The sequence below is a fragment of the Lotus japonicus genome, chromosome 1 (genome assembly GCF_012489685.1).
Source record: "Lotus japonicus ecotype B-129 chromosome 1, LjGifu_v1.2".
In the NCBI taxonomy this organism is placed as follows: Eukaryota; Viridiplantae; Streptophyta; class Magnoliopsida; order Fabales; family Fabaceae; genus Lotus; species Lotus japonicus.
In genome coordinates, this window is record NC_080041.1 from 13,633,629 (window position 1) to 13,649,855 (window position 16,227).

At 35.8% G+C, this 16,227-nt stretch overlaps 3 protein-coding genes and 2 non-coding genes across 10 annotated transcripts; 2 read left to right on the forward strand and 3 right to left on the reverse strand.

Moving 5' to 3' along the window:
* Positions 1-1,057: 1,057 nt before the first annotated feature.
* On the forward strand, positions 1,058-4,961 carry LOC130733738 (uncharacterized). 3 transcript variants are annotated; one of them, XM_057585996.1, is made up of 2 exons: positions 1,058-3,140; positions 4,771-4,961. In XM_057585996.1, exon 1 carries the CDS (start codon positions 2,171-2,173, stop codon positions 3,128-3,130), a length of 960 nt encoding a protein of 319 aa, XP_057441979.1. In that variant the 5' UTR covers positions 1,058-2,170; the 3' UTR covers positions 3,131-3,140; positions 4,771-4,961. The 3 variants fall into 3 exon arrangements, with proteins under 3 accessions (XP_057441979.1, XP_057441980.1, XP_057441981.1); XM_057585997.1 differs by lacking the exon at positions 4,771-4,961 and adding an exon at positions 3,388-3,863; XM_057585998.1 differs by lacking the exon at positions 4,771-4,961 and having other exon boundaries at positions 1,058-2,240; positions 2,376-3,266.
* LOC130733739 (putative transcription factor bHLH086) lies at positions 4,234-6,996 on the reverse strand. Its single transcript, XM_057585999.1, has 5 exons — positions 5,826-6,996; positions 5,423-5,530; positions 5,257-5,322; positions 5,029-5,094; positions 4,234-4,680 (listed from the first exon to the last, which is right to left on the reverse strand). Exons 1-5 carry the CDS (start codon positions 6,408-6,410, stop codon positions 4,579-4,581), a joined length of 927 nt encoding a protein of 308 aa, XP_057441982.1. The 5' UTR covers positions 6,411-6,996; the 3' UTR covers positions 4,234-4,578.
* Positions 6,997-9,061: 2,065 nt separating this feature from the next.
* On the reverse strand, positions 9,062-14,827 carry LOC130733740 (uncharacterized). Of its 4 annotated transcripts, none has more exons than XM_057586000.1 (7): positions 14,663-14,827; positions 13,656-13,909; positions 12,278-12,488; positions 11,909-12,180; positions 10,720-10,930; positions 10,314-10,628; positions 9,062-9,374 (listed from the first exon to the last, which is right to left on the reverse strand). In XM_057586000.1, the coding sequence occupies exons 1-7, from the start codon at positions 14,745-14,747 to the stop codon at positions 9,265-9,267; spliced, it is 1,458 nt and encodes a 485-aa protein (XP_057441983.1). In that variant the 5' UTR covers positions 14,748-14,827; the 3' UTR covers positions 9,062-9,264. The 4 variants fall into 4 exon arrangements, with proteins under 4 accessions (XP_057441983.1, XP_057441984.1, XP_057441985.1 ...); XM_057586001.1 differs by having other exon boundaries at positions 13,661-13,909; positions 14,663-14,801; XM_057586002.1 differs by lacking the exon at positions 14,663-14,827 and adding an exon at positions 14,083-14,138 and having other exon boundaries at positions 13,661-13,909.
* A 130-nt stretch (positions 14,828-14,957) lies between these two features.
* Positions 14,958-15,031, forward strand: TRNAN-GUU (transfer RNA asparagine (anticodon GUU)). The gene has a single exon. It is a non-coding gene; the product is annotated as a tRNA-Asn (tRNA).
* A 395-nt stretch (positions 15,032-15,426) lies between these two features.
* On the reverse strand, positions 15,427-15,508 carry TRNAS-AGA (transfer RNA serine (anticodon AGA)). The gene has a single exon. It is a non-coding gene; the product is annotated as a tRNA-Ser (tRNA).
* Between the last annotated feature and the right edge of the window lie 719 nt (positions 15,509-16,227).

Below are 16,227 nucleotides of genomic sequence, written 5' to 3' on the forward strand. Positions count from 1 at the left end.
GTCAAACGAACACCACAGGAAGGCCAAGAGTGTTGGGGCGGTGGTCGGCGGCGCGACTCAGGAAAAGTTGAACAACAAGTCAAGAGGTGGTGGGTTGGGGGTTTGAGTGATAGGGTTTTGATTGGGATTTGGGTTCCGATGGTGGTTTGGGCGAAGGGGTAGGATTTGGATTTCAATGGAGGTGGCTACGCCGTTGTAGTCGTGGTGGTTTCCAGTACTAGGGAATCCGGTAGAAGAGAGGAACAACGGTGGAAGAAGAACTGTGAACGGGTCCAGGAATGGGGGGGTTGAAGATGGTAAGGTTTTCAGATTAGGATTAGGTTTAGTTTTAATTAGATTTAGGTTTTATTTTTTAGGAAATGAGTTGGAAATAAAATAAAATGAAAATATTAATTGGTATTTAAAAAAATTATAAGAGCCATGTGGAAAAAAAAATTAAGACACATCAGCGGCTGGCACACTTTGGCCTTAATTGAATTAAAAAAAATTCTTAGGGACCCAATTTGATGCGAAAATTTTTCAAGCCCTGGAATTGATTCCCTTTACAATTTCAGGGGTCTTCTGATCTGATGTATTAAGCCAGAAATTTATCCTCCTCTTCATCCTCATTCATCTTGAGAAAACATGAACTTCATTAAAATCATATTACAAATATGAAGCTTAAACATTATCCGTACAAATAATGCACATTCAAACAGCCCTGTGATGTTTGCTATTTGCACTAGGCCAAATTCCACAACATTGGAGATTCACATGAGGGGGGTGTTCAGTTAATTACTGAAAACACAGTAGCAGTGAAAGCTTTGAAATTGTTGAATTACCACCTCCAGTCGTAGGCTCATGCCCTGCAGAGGCGGAACTACCACCGGGCGTGCTAGGGCCTTTGCCTGGGCTCCGCCAATTTTTTTTTTCTTTGGACCAGGTATGCTTTTGGGCCTAAAAAAATGTGAAATTAGGCAAAATCTGAAAGAAGGAAAAAATACAAGGACCTAATCCTAAACTAGTACACTTCAGAAAAAGAAAGGGGGAAAAGAACCCTAAATCCCTAATCATCGATGATTGCTGCTGCTCTTCACTCTCCATGGCTCTGTAAACTCTGTTGATCGATTGCTGCTCTTCACTCCATTGATTGCTTCATTGCTTGCTCTCTTTCTCTCTGAGAGGTAAAAAATCTTTGACTCTGTGAATCTGTGATTTGTAAGGGAAGAGGGTTGGGTTGTGTTTGTGTGTCGCTGAAGCTGTGGCTGTGGGTGAGGTGAGGGAGTGAGGCGGCGGACGGCGGTGGGTGGGTGAGAAGTGAGAACCGTGGGTGAGTCATGAGTGGGTGAAGCGGTGGGACGGTGGGTGAGGTGAGGGACAGAGGGAGTGAAGCGGTGGAAATTAAATTGAGAACAAGGGCAGAAATTGGATAGAGACATAGAGTAGTAGAAGGTGGAGAGAAATTGGAATTGATATAGTAGAGACATAGAGACATAGAGTGAGTTGGAGATTAAATTGAGAACAGGGGCAGAAATTGGGAATAGTCGAATGGATAGAGTAGAAGATGGAGAGAAATTGGAATGGATAGAAACATAGAGACTAGAGTAGAACTGTAGAAGGTGGAGAGAAATTGGGAATGGATAGAGACATAGAGTAAAAGGGTTGGGAATGGATAGAGTAGAAAAGGAAAATTGTTTATAAGATTGAGAAATTGGGAATGAGAAGAGTGAGAAGTGAATTGGAAAAATGTAGCTATCAGCCTTTGGAGATTGAATTATTGGAATGTGGATAGCCTTTATGGGTGAGAGACTCAAGACTTGAATTGGAATGTGGCTACTAGCTATGAAAATTGGAATGTGACTACTTTTAATTGCTCTTTATTGTGAGTGGGTCTGTAGGTGGGTAGAGGTGGTCCTCTTCCCCATTAAAAACATGTGTGCATTATTGATCATTTGATCTTATTGTATTTATTTGTGTTGTCTTTTAGTGCTTTTAATTTGATTCTAAAACTAAAAGCATGAGGCAACTGCCAACTATGATCTAAAACTAATTTGATCTCATTATATTTGTTTTTTTCTTAGCATTTGAATTAGCTAACTATGATTTACATTAGACAGTGGTGAAAAACTATTATCACAGGGCCGAATTAGCATGAGTTACACATCATATTACCTTGGTTCGTTTGGATCAAATGTGGTCTTCTGTGTTAACAGTGCTTAATATGGTTGATGAAGATGCACGTGGACCATCTCAAGCAGCAGGTTTGATATTAAAAATGGAGAGCTTTGAATTTGCTTTCATTTTGAAGCTTATGTTAAAGTTGTTTGGTATCACTAATGAGCTTTCAAAAATCTTGCAACAAAAAGATCTTAATATTGTGCTTGCCATGGAATTAGTTCATATTGTCAAAGCTAGGTTGAAGACATTGAGAGATAGTGGTTGGGATGATTTATTTGGTGATGTCCAAGAATTTTGTGGTGACCAATGTATTCCGGTGCCAAATATGAATGAAGAAATACCGGTTCGGGGTCGTTCAAGGAAAGAAGGGAGGACTATCACTAATCTTCACTATTACCGTGCAGAGATTTTTTATGTTGCTATTGACAAAATATGTGTGGAGATGGATCACCGCTTTAGTGAAGGAACTAATATTGTGCTTGATTGCTTCTCATGTCTTGACCCCAATAACTCTTTCTCCAAGTTTAATGTTGATAAGCTTGCTCGTCTTGCTACTATTTATCATGCTGACTTTTCTGATGATGACCGTGGAACAATAAAGGAGCAACTTTCCACTTTTATACTTCAAGTGAAAAGGCATGCTTCCTTTTCTACTTGTGATGATATTGCAAGTTTGGCTATGAAGATGGTTCAAACTGAGAAACATTTGCTATTTCCATTGGTCTACAAACTTATTGAGTTGGCTTTGATATTGCCGGTGTCGACAGCATCTGTTGAAAGAGCTTTTTCAGCAATGAAGATTATCAAGTCTAAATTGCGCAACAAGATCAACAATGAGTGGTTCAATGACTTGATGATATGTTACACCGAGCGAGAGATATTCAAGTCAGTTAGTGATCTTGATATTCTTCGAACATTTGCCGCAAAGAAGACTCGAAGAGAGCATTTGCCTCATGGTTTTCTAAACACTTAGCACACTATTGGTATGTTCTATTTTTTCTTGTCTTGTATTGTATTCTTGAACGTGTCTTTTTCTTATCTTGTATTGTCTAACGAAATGGAACCAAAATTAGCTATACTTTTGTTGGTAAAATGACGAGTCTTTTTTATTTGGGTTTATAACTATTTATATATTGTGGCGTGTGAATTTGCGGTTTAAAAATTTGCCTAGGCTTCCTAAAATTTCTGGTTCCGCCACTGATGCTCTGAATTGGTGTCCTTGTGCTTTAGAGCAAGGTTTGCAAACTGAGATTCAAGGTTCCTGCTGTTTGTGCGCCGAAACTCACGAGCGACGGAAGCATGGTTGTGGAAAAGTTTGATTCAAGAAATTGAGAACCACATGAATCACCGAAGAACCCCATGAACCCACATCTTCCTTCTCTAGATTTTTAGACAGATTCCCTCTTCCATGAGTTCTTCAATAGTTCATGAAGACATAGGCCTTCTTCCATAGATTTTAAGATTAGGTTAGGTTTTGTTTTAGATTAATTTAGGTTTTATTTTTAATGTAATGAGATGGAATTAAAAATAAATGAATAAAAATTACTTGTATTTAAAAAAAAAAGATAAAAGCCACATGGAAAACTGAAAAAAAAAAGACACATAAGCAGGAAGCACACTTAGTCCTTAATTAGATTAAAAAAATATTTTAGGGACCTAATTTAATGCGAAAATCTTACAAGAATCAGGGTAGATTCTCTTTACAATTCCGGGGACTAAAAGAGTATTTAAGTCTTTATTATATTTATAATATAAACAACATCATAAAAAGACATTCACATTTTATTCTCACTTTTGGCTTGGATAGAATCTATTAAACTAATTACATATTTCTTCTTCTTATAAAAAATATCAATTATATTAATTGGTTTACACATGTAGGAAATATCAATTATATTAATTAATTTGTACTCACCAAGAGTAACGCGGCAGTATATGAGAAAAAAAGAAAGTTTAAATTAAATAGCTAGCCATAATAAATAGCTAAACATTTCCTTCACTCTGGCTGATAGTTAGTTCAGAGAAAAGTCAAAGAACACAGCATATGATTTATAGCTTTTAGTACACTCAAACTCATGCATTATATATAATAGTTTATTGAGTAGTAAGATAATTATCAGAAATCATCACCACTAGTACAAAGAAAAGTACAACATAGACACGTACTGCTTTGTGAATGAAATGCTGGGGAAGTTTGCCCCAGAATACACATGAACTGCCAGAAACACAAAATGTTACATTTTGCAGCAAAATTTTGATTTAGAAGTTAAAAAATTAGAAAGGGTCATGCATTCTGAATTTCTAAACTGCCCTTCAGAATGGCCTACTTCCTGAATAAGGCTTTTCTTTTCTTGTTTTCTAAGTAGCTTGAACCATCAATGATGATAATTATTTCTTGGATCCAAGATCTTCAATTCATCATCATCTTTGAGATGAAAGAATAGCATCAATGGCTTGTCTTACTTGAGAAACATCAGGAGCTTTTCCTCCTTGGACAGGCCAAAATTCATCAGCTGCCAAAACCTGCATCATGAATGAGTTGAGTGAGGTTTCAATTCATAGCCATGAATCAGCAGAGTTTGAGCAAACTGAAGTTTTTTTTTTCCAATACAGGTATCCTCCATGGAAGCAATTCTTTTCGAGCCGGCAGGAACCTCAACATTCTGGTGGAGCTAGCTCTTCTGGCAGGAGTTTTTTTAATCCACAAAACTCGAATATGTAACACTTCTCAAGAGCAATCAAATATGTACTACTTGAACCAAACATTCGATGGCGAAGAAAATGAAGATTTCAACATACATAAAGATTTGTACAGGACATAAAATCTAAATATCAAAAGAAGAAAATTACTATAATGTTTTCAAGACCCACCTTCACTTGCAACTGAAGAAACTTAACATAACTAATCGCTTTCTCCAACATGGTAACCAAATCAACCTGCAAAATTCATCATCAAAATAGAATCACGATTCTATTAATTAAAAGTTATCAAAGCTCGAAACTGTAATAAAGCAGTTTAAGTCAGCAATATATGTTCATTTTCACAGCCAAAAGAAATGCAAGGGAAACAACTTTTCAGGACTAGTTTGAAAAATCTACCTTGGAGCCATTGGGAACCAGTTCTTGTAGGATCTTAAGCCGCTCACTTATTCTCTCTCTTCTGTTCTGTGATACAAACATTCCATCAACATTGAATCTCATACTTTATGCTTTCTTAAATTGTAAGCAAAAATCAAACATAATGTAACTTGGGTTTGAAGCAAACCTTAGCAGCAACACTTTGAGGATCCTTAGATGGGTTTGACTTAGGCTTTTCACCTTTACTTGCTTCTGTGCATGGCTTCTTGGCATTGGAAGCTAGCATGCTCTCTCCCTGCATACACAAAAAATTATCTCACTCATCATAATTTGATAAACTTCTCTAATTAAGGACCAGGGATGGAACCAGAAAAAGTTTATAAAGAAGGAAAAATATTGAACACATTAGGCAAAATTAGCAATTAGTACTAATTAAAGAAGACTAATTTTTTTAAGGTGGGCGAATACTGCTGCATTTGAATGCTATTCTATTAAGGAAAAAATTTCTATTCAGGGTGACACTCCCATTTTCCAAAACATCAAAAAGGGGAGAATATTTTGGCATGTAACTGAGGAAGCAAAGCAAATACCATTGAAGAGCGTTTCCTCAAGACAGATTCTCGTGTTGCTGTCTCTAGTAGGCGATCACCAGGGACTTCAGTTTCAGAGTATAGCCATCCATATGAACTTTCATCATGTTGCTTCTCTTTTTCATTGTTGAATATTGAGCTATAGCCACTGAAACCCTGCATCATGTGCAAGCTTGTGGTGCTTTTTGGACTAACATGATTCCATTGGTCATAACCTTCAGGCGAATTGTCCTCATTAGAGACCAACCAACTCTGCTGAAAGCTGAGCAAAGATTCACTACCCTGCATGATGTTGCTGCTGCACTCTTTGGCTTTGAAATCAATCAGAGATTCTGCTTCTTCAGGTGGATAATTTGTGCTCTTGTAAGCATAACCATTATTGCTACATGGAGGAGGAGGAGAAGAAAGGGTTGTGGCTGATGCTGAATCATTGCTGAGCCCATTAGTGGTCTGTGAGCCATCTTCCTCTTCAACCAGAGATTTTTGCAGAGAGTTAATCTCCATAGCAGTTTCATCAAAAACAGAAGTTTGAAACTTGCTACTCATGGTTGAACCATATGGGATTTTGTTGTTGGCTAGTGCCATTAGAGAGGTAGAGGAAACCCAAATGAAAAATGCAACTAAGGTTTCTTCTTGCAGGTCAAAATGAGCACTAGTGAAGAGTGCCTCTTTATAGATGTTCAGGCTTTCAAACCAACTGCTATTTTAATTTTTGGAAAATGTTGGATAGAGAAGCAAGAGTAAGAAAAGAAAGACAAAGAGACAAGTAACGTAAAGCGATGTGATAAGAAATGAGAGATAAAAAAAGGAACGTACATGAGGTGTCTATACTGTTTGGTGGCAGCGAATCGTGACTATTTATATTTCAAACTCTTGTTCTTAAACTTGCAAATAGTACAGACACCTCATACACACCTACTTTTGTTTTTCATCTCTCTTTTCCTGCCACATTGCATCATATATCATATCCATTACATATTTTTTTTCTCTTTCTTTCTGCTTATTTATACACATTAGACGTCTACCAAACATTTTCCTTTATATATTGTTGAGATCAGGGCTTCAAATTGTGGTTGCCGCAAGTTCGCAACAGGTTTTAGAGTCCCCTGCATCGGCATCGCGACAGCAATTGTTGCTGCATCAACCCGTATTTATCTGCAATTCCGCAACGAAGCGGTAACTGCTACCACTGTAACGAGAATTTAAAACCTTGGTTGAGATTAGAGTACTAGTACTTCACTGAAATACTAAACTATAAGGGAACAAGAAATCAGAATAGAACACTAAAATATTGATGTGTTGAGGAATTTCGAAAATGTTAGTTTAATTCATCTTCATACACAGATTTTAGCTGGCAAAAGAGTATGCATTGGAGAAGATAAAATCATAATAAAGAACCGTAAGAATCGCCGGATCTTTAGCCAAGCCCACGCGTCTCTAAGTGATGAGAATGCATGGGGTAGGTTCTCACATGCTTCCCTTCTAGTATTACTTAAGCACGTGGAACTCAAATTCCATTGTATATAAAATTTGTTAACATTCTGTGTAGCTGTCTGGACTAATTATTGAACTGGCTAAGATTAACTGATTGGCATGACGAGTTTTGTATTTCAATCCATTTATTTATTCTGAGTCTAATAGTGTGTTTGGTTCTGTGGTTTGAACTTTGAAGCTTCATAATCACTTATAGGGAAAAGCTACGGAATGAAACTTTAGAGGTTTTAGTTCTTTGGATTGTTTAAGATTGGCGAACAGGGGGAGGAGAGCATGGAATTTTTTTAATCATAGGATTAGGCATTCTTGTACACAAAAATATGAATGATTAAACTTGTTTGGATTTGCAGTTCAAAGCTAATGACCTAGTAGTGCTAGTCTCATACAGCATGAACCCCAGCTAGTTAGTGAGAGATCATATTAATGTCACGTTTGAAAGGTTAGTAATGTTAGTATCCTATTCGAGCCAAGTAGGACCACTAATCACTATATGGGCAGCTACTTAAGCTAGATCAACTTTACGCAGTTGATCTACACGCTTAGTTTGGTTGATCGGTTTCGATTTAAGACCACTTTAGTGAAAGTTTGCATCTACAACAGATTATAAATTCTGGCTTGGATTTAAAATGTGACACACATAAATGATACTTTAACTAATTAACCAAAATAAGAAATAAAGAAATTAAAAACAACATGATGCAAACTCATCTAAAGTGGCTGAACCAATTAGCATTCACTGATGTGGGCAGATTCCATCAAACTGAATTTTTTGAAATCAAAATGAATTCCTGTGGTCAACTCAATTTTTCCCACATTGAGTGTTCTTTTTTTAGGGTTATCTTTCTTTTTCCAGGGGAACTATTTATTGCTGCTCATGAAAGACAGTTAAGTATATCTTTTATAAACACAAAGAAGATATTTTGGACATTGAAAATGAGCATATTCCTTGTCCTTGTCTCATGTAAACTGTCTAATTAGGTCCTTCTTGCCATGAACTTGGAAATTCTTGAGCAGGGAGAAGATCAGAATCTGACTTCTCTCTCAAATCCATTTAAAACATATTCATCTTCAATGTTTGCCAGCTGGTTCTGACATTAGTTTGGCTTTGCTATGTTGATTTAACACACCTGGCTAATTTCAGTTGTATAACACTTAATTATTACTTAATATTAACCATGAATAATGAAATGCTTTTAGGCTTCTAAAACATCTCTCTCACATGTACATGTAATACAATGGAAATGCCTCCGCCCAAGTGAGATTTTCACAGGGTGATGCCAAAATTTTGGTGTAAAGCTTCACTTGTTTAAGAAATAGACATGAGTTTCACTTGTTATTTTGACATACCAATTAATAGGATCTATGAGGAAACGATGAGCAGGATGCTTCCTGGTTTCAATCCAATGCTAGTGAAAACAATGAGATGTTTCAACTCTGACATATGCAGATTTTATGAGAATAACATGGCACAAGTGAAGAAAATGTCATTTTCTTTACTAGTTCTTTCACAAATCATAAGTAAAAAATGAAAAAAGATATGCAACAGAAAATGTTATTGACTATCAAATGAGTTTGTATTCAATTTCTCTATTCACTAAAAAAATACTGATAGAAGCATGGCATCCTTACATAACCATGATTGGGAAAATTTTGAAAATCACCATGGTCAGCAGAAACCATAATCCAAAATGAGCCACTATCAATCACCGATTCACCATTAACTCAAAAAAGGAACCATAATCTAAGATAGGTAAATCCATTTTAATAGATAAAAAGTAGTACCGTACTTGTGCCAGCTAGGATCCTGGTCCTCGAGAGTAAATCTGTACATTCTCAAAGTTTAAAACCCAGTTCTGGATAAGTTGATAATGAAAAACAATAGCCCCTGAACAAGGATTTAAGTACATTCACAACAAGGAACTTGAATGAGATATTCATCCACGAGCTAGTTTTTACATTTTTCCCCATGTAAAAGAATTCCATCACATGTCCACATTGTTGCTGTGCTGCTGAGCAAGGATGGACTTGTACCATATGAAAAATCCAGCAGGTAACCTGCAAATTCTCGCAACAGAACAGAGCATCGAATTAATCATAAGACACACATCCACATGTTAAAACAAAGCCTTGCCTTCACACAAACAAATACATTCACTTAGCTTGCTTAAGTAGAGTCACAGTATATAGCCACTAAATTCCTCATTATATAATATTCACAGTCATTTTTTACATGTACTTAGCCTGCTTAAGTTGAGTCACAGTATATAGCCACTAAGTATTCCTCATTCCATGTGCCATTACCCCAATTGTTCACATGAAACATGGATGATCTCAAACAGATTGCAAAATGAATGATTTTTCTTTAGTAGGAGAAGTATACAGGAATTAATTAATTAATTATATATCCACAGTCATTTGCTTATTACTTCGTTATAAGTTGTCCTCGGTGGGAATTGACTAAGGAAACATTTGACCCTGGTTTTTTTGAACTTAAAAAACTATTTTTTAAGTAAAAGCTCTAAATAAAAGGTTTAAAGATAAAGTAGAAGCTGTTTGATAGACTTCATATTCTAGTTTAGCTTAAAAGTTACTTTTTGAGTGACTAGCCAATCAAGGGCCAACTCCTAATCAGCTCTTCCCAATCCAAAAAGGAAGAAATACTGTTTGATCTTCGTGTCTGGGGACACCAATGTAACTCCTTGACACATTCCATAGCATTTAATCTTGTGCCCATCCCCTAATTCCACGCAATAAGAAGTTTATGTCAGTGGTAATTTCAGCTCCTTTACTAATTCAGTTGCTATGAGACTTTTGGTGGCCTTACAATCTACCAAAACTACCATTTTCAATCAACTATGTCTCCCCAGACTTCAAGACATTTGAGAAGTGAACCCCAACTATACTGTGTAAAGAAAGCTGCACAGTGAAGAAAAATATAACAAAAGAAGCAAAAGAAATACATCATAAAATACAGAAATGAGATATTATACTTACGGAGATTCCAAACGAGGTTTTTATTAGCCTTCTCCTCGTTCATTCGCCTCTTTTTTGAACATAAACCAGAGTTAATAGGAAGTGTTGATCCTGGTTGAAGTGACACAGCTGGCCCCTGAAGTTCATGACATGAGGAAAGCAGCCTACTAGATTCAACAACAGAACGTGCAACTTCCTTATCGGAGGAAAGACCAGGATTTTCTATCGGTGGCGGTGATACACCAGTAACATAAATAGGTTGTGAGTCATTTCTTTTGATTGCATTATATTTTTCCTTAATCATCTGAAAGAATATTGTTTCAGAGCCAGAGTTACCTGCATTGAATACTTCTTTAGAAGACAAACAAACAGCTCACTAGAAACTATTTAAAAATTGTAGTATAAGATATATAAGATAAAAACATACCCAGCTTTGAAAGAATAACGGCACGAGCTGCTAAATGCTCAGCATCCTTTTTGGTTTTAGCTGCTTCACCCACATAAGTTGAACCATCGAAAACCAAAGAACATATAAAAATAGGAAGTGGCCCTTCTTGTTGAACAGTGTTGTATGTAGGTATTTGTAGATTCAGCTTTGCGGCATACTCATTCACAATAGCTTTGCATAATGAAAAAATCTGGAAGATGATGACAGCAAGTCTTATGAAGACTCTTCAAACAAAAATAGTATAAAGATGATAATACAAGACCAAGACAAATTGAGCCAGCAAAAGTCCAAATAAAGCATCATTAAGATTAGTGCTATTTCACCACCAGCTTTATATTTTTTCCCAAGTCAGTAGTAATCACTAATAAGTGATTTCACCAGGAGTCAACATTTATTTCAAGACTATTTTCACGTTTTCCCAAGCCCATAGGGTTAAGCATGATTACTTCATGCTACACATAGTTTCAAAACTTCAACAAAGCAGGCAAAAAAAGCATGAAAATTCTAGTTCCATGGGCAACAAAATTTAGAAGTTATAAAGATACGTCTTTAGGATAAAACATTAAAATACTTATACTATAAAGCAAACAGGTGAAACTATATGATACAACCTCCTTGCTTCCTTAAAATTAAAAGGCTCTGTGATAGGTTACATGATGACTTTCAAAATAACTCTTACCATTACAAGAGAGACATATATGATATATACAACAATAAAATAACTTGAAAAAATGGGTTCTAATTTCTTGCATTAAAAATTACTCATTTATAGTTATATACAAGGTTCATCTTGGCAAACACGAGTCAAGAAAATTTACTTATATCAGATCTTTAGACAATACATTTTTCATGACAGACTGAGAAATTTTATAACAAAGAACCAAGAAAAACTTAATCTGAGGGAGGATAGTAGACTAAATGCAAAAAATAAATCAATTCTCTTCTAATTACAAAGGACTTTCACTGGCATATTTGCAAAATGGATGTGAGTAAACCATCCATAAAATAAGCCTAATATATTGCAGAGTTCAGTGTCAAAAACTTTTGCAACACATTATCAACATACACTGGCTCAAAATTAATCAACAACAATTGGTAAAAAGGTCAGTGAGCTAAATCTGGACCTACTGAAAGTCTGAAACTACTGTCAACAACTGTCACTACACACCTCACCAAGAAGAGAGTGTCCTTCATCTGTAATGTTTCTAGTGAGGCTGTCCACAGCAAGCCTGGCAGCTTCTTCTTCAGCAACTTTTCCATGAGAAACAGGACCTGCAACTTCCTTATCTTTATGATCAGGCATATCGGAGGTATGTCCAGGATTTGCTATGGGTGATGGTGACACACCACTAGCATAAATAGGTTGCAAATCATTTCTTTTGATTGCATTATGTTTAGCCTTAATAATATGAAAGAGCATCGTTCCAGGGCCAGAGTTTCCTGCATTAAATACCTCTTTAGTAGACAAACACACAGTTCACAAGAAACTATTTAAAAAATTTAGTATAAGATATATAAAAATAAAATAAAAGCATACCCAGATTTGAAAGAATAAAAGCACAAGCTGCTAACAGATCAGCATCCTTTTTGGTTTTAGCTGCTTCACCCACATAAGTTGAACCGTTGAAAACCAAAGAAGATGTAAAAGAAGGAACCACCCCTTCTTGTTGAAGGGTGTTGTACGTAGGTAGTGCTAGACTCAGCTTTGTGGCATACTCATTCACAATAGATTTACATAATGAAAAAATCTGTAGATGATGACAACAAGAAGTCTAATAAGGATTCTTAAAAGAAAAACAGTATAAGATGATAATACAAGACCAAGACAATTGAAGCAACAAAAAATCCAAATAAAGCATCATGAAGAATGGAACTATTTCACTAGCTTTCTATTTTTTCGCATATGTCAGTAATAAGATATTTCACCAGCAGTCAGCATGTATCTCGAGATACTTTCCAAGTTTTCCCAGGCCCATAGAGTTAAACACTTAAACATGACTACTTCATGCTACACTGGATTAGTTTCAAAACTTCAACAAAGAAGGAAAAAGAAGCACGGAAACTCTAGTTCACAGGACAACAATTTATAACGATACTTCATTAGGATAAAACTTCAAAAACCTTGCACGAAAAAGCAAACAGGTGAAACTATTTGATACAATTTCCATGCTTCCTTAAAATTAAAAGGCTCCGTGATAGGTTACATGAAGATTTTCAAATAAGACTCATTGTAAGAGAGAGACATATGTGCAACAATAAAATAACTTGCAAAAATATATTTAAATTTCTTGCATAAAATTTGCTCATACATACAAGGTTCATCATGGCAAACACGAGTCAAGAAAATTTACTCATCTAGGATCTTTAGGCAATGCATTTTTCATGACTGACCCAGGAACTGTATTAGAAAGAACCAAGTAAAACATAATCCGAGGGAGGATAGCAGACTAAGTGCAAAAATAAATCAAATTCTTCTAATTACAAAGCACTTTCACTAGCATATTTGTAAACAAGATGTGAGTAAACATCCATAAAACAAAACTAATATATTGCAGAGCTCAGTGTCAAAAACTTCTGCAACACATTATCACAAACACTAGCTCAAAAATAGTCAACAAAATTTGGTACACAGGTCAAGAGCTGAACCTGGACCTACTGCAACCACTATTAACAGAGTTAGTAATTTCTGTTATTAGTTAGTAGATTCTGTTGTAAATATTAGTTAGTAACTTAGTATTCAGATTGTAACATAACTGAAAGTTGGTTACTAAGCTTGTATATAAGTGATCATTCTCACTACTTGTTGTAAGAACTGATTCAGTATCTTTTATTCATCAACAATTATCGAATTTTCCACCGATCAATTCTCGAACTACTACTGCATTTCCAAACTATCAAAAACTCTCACAACACACCTCACCGAGAAGAGGGCGTGCTTCATCTGTAATGTATCCGGGGAGGCTCTCCACGGCGAGCCTAGCAGCTTCTTCTTCAGCAACTCTTCTACGAGAATAAGAGAACTGGGTAGTGTAGCTCTTCCCACCCATGGACACAGTGGACCGGAACCTCGGGTCATGTTGAGTTCCCTCGTTCACAGTTTGATACACTGGACCTCCAACTTTGGCTCTCTGGGCAAAGATATGTAACTGAGATCTGAATGACAAGGGTCCTTCAAAACCCCATGAGAACAATTCACAATGTTAGAGTTCACCATGAAAACATACATATGCCATAAATACTCAAGATATCAAAAATTTCCAGGACCCATTACTTGTGATTCTTTATTACTATTTTATCCTCTAATTGATAAACAATCCACAATGTTAGGGAATTAGAGTTCACCATGAAAATATGCACAGGCCAAGTAAAACTCAACATATCAAAAATTTCCAGGACCCATTAGGGGAATTGAGTTTGGTGCCCCACCCCTTAGGCTTTGCACCCCACTTTATTAAATACGGAATTTAAAGTTCCGTATCAATACGGAAAATAAAATTCCGTATCTGTTTTAGTATATAATGAGTGGTTGAAAATGTGACACGCATGCTTAAATACAGTACGGAATTTTAAGTTCCGTATTCAATAGGGAGAATACGGAATTTTAAATTCCGTATTTGATAAAGTGGGGTGCCAAGCCCCATAGGTGGGGTGCCAAACCCAACTCCCACCCATTAGTTGTGTATTACAAAAACGCAATCTGTATTCCTATTTTATCCTTTAATCAAAAAAGTCATGTGAAATTTTAATATTGTAAAACGTTGAGCCAAAGTAACAGCAGGGATATTAACTATTAAGTAATAACTATTAACATAGCTTAATATTCACGTGAAAAATAAAAAAATCAGGTGAAATATGTTTAGGGGTAATAATAATAATATAGCTCAAAATTGCAAAAGACTATGAAGAAATAGAGAGAGCTTACGGGTAGTGGAAGAAGAAGCAGGAGCAGGGGGTTGAGGAGATGAAATGGGTGGTGGAGGAGCAGATTCAGCTGAAGTTGAAGCCATCAGTGACAATGTGGAAGAAGAAACTTTCCTTTTTGTGTATGTTGGGTTTTGGAGGTCCTTTGAAATTCTTTTACCCGTTCAACGAAAGTACGAGACAAAGATAGTTTAGTGTCAGTGATATTTATGTCGTGAAGATTCGAATTTTTACTTTACAGCTTCTTTTATTGTGTTTCTATTATTTGTAGAACAACACTGGTGATATAATCACAAGCTGGAATAGCTCAGCTGGTTAGAGCGTGTGGCTGTTAACCACAAGGTCGGAGGTTCGAACCCTCCTTCTAGCGCTTTTTATTTTTGTTTACTTTTTAACTTTTCTCGTTTTTTACCAAGATTTAGTAGTTTGGGCTTTTTTTTGTGAACTAAACTTGGGCCTCTTTTTTCCTCTATGCTTATATGACTTGTATAAAAGATTGGGCTCTAATCAACCAACCCAAAATTAAACTGCGTGGTTATATCAGTTTACTTTGAGATAATTATAAAATTTGACCAAGAAAAAAGATAATTATAAAAGAAATTATTCTTCTGGGCTTAGGCCCTCCACTTTATAAAAGAAATTATTCGTCCAAAAATTTAAAAAAAAAAAAATTATGCACTGTTGGAAACCCTCCTTCAAGCGTTTTTCGTTGATTTTTTTATAAGCCATTAAAACAAAAACAGTTGAAAAGAGAAAATGTGAAATCGTGAGCGGCAGGATTCGAACCTGCGCGGGCAAAGCCCACATGATTTCTAGTCATGCCCGATAACCACTCCGGCACGCTCACTGCTGATATTCATTTTCCATAGTATGTTTAACCTAGTGTTTGATATATTGTTGCTACCTCTTCTAAAGATGGATTATTCAATTTTATCCATGACTTCTTTTTCATTGGAAAAGAGCACAGAAAGTATTTACAAGTTCAAAACATTATTAATTTATTATTACATGGTAGAAACTGATATAGTTATTCAACTATGGCAATTTGATTTTCAGTTAAAAATCATATTCGGTGCATTGAAATTTGAGAAGATGTGTTATGAGGAACTAACGTAAAACCAAATTCAAACCTTTAATTAACATTGAACTAGATTCAACTTAGACAATGGTAAATATCAATTTCAATATTTAACCAAAATTTTGTGACTATACCGTCATTGTTCTCAGTTGCTTAAAATGTTGTAGTGTCGACATTCTTTTGCAGGATAAAGTCTGAACCTATGCTTAAAAAAGGGAAAATAGGTATTGAAGAGTTGCTTGATTCTTTACTCATCAAGTACAGATTCAGTTACTCAAATCAAATGGTTTGAATGGTTGAACTTGAAGCAGCTGCTTGTGTTAAAAACTTTAAAATTTACAAATAAAGAATCAGTGGGACCCGACATCCATAAGATTCTTGAAATAGTGACAGGTGGAGTATATGTCTAGAAGAGTGGAAGTTTCGTTATCTTTGAAATAGTTGTGTGATCGATTGTTTGTTGATACCCTCAATTACAACAAACAAAC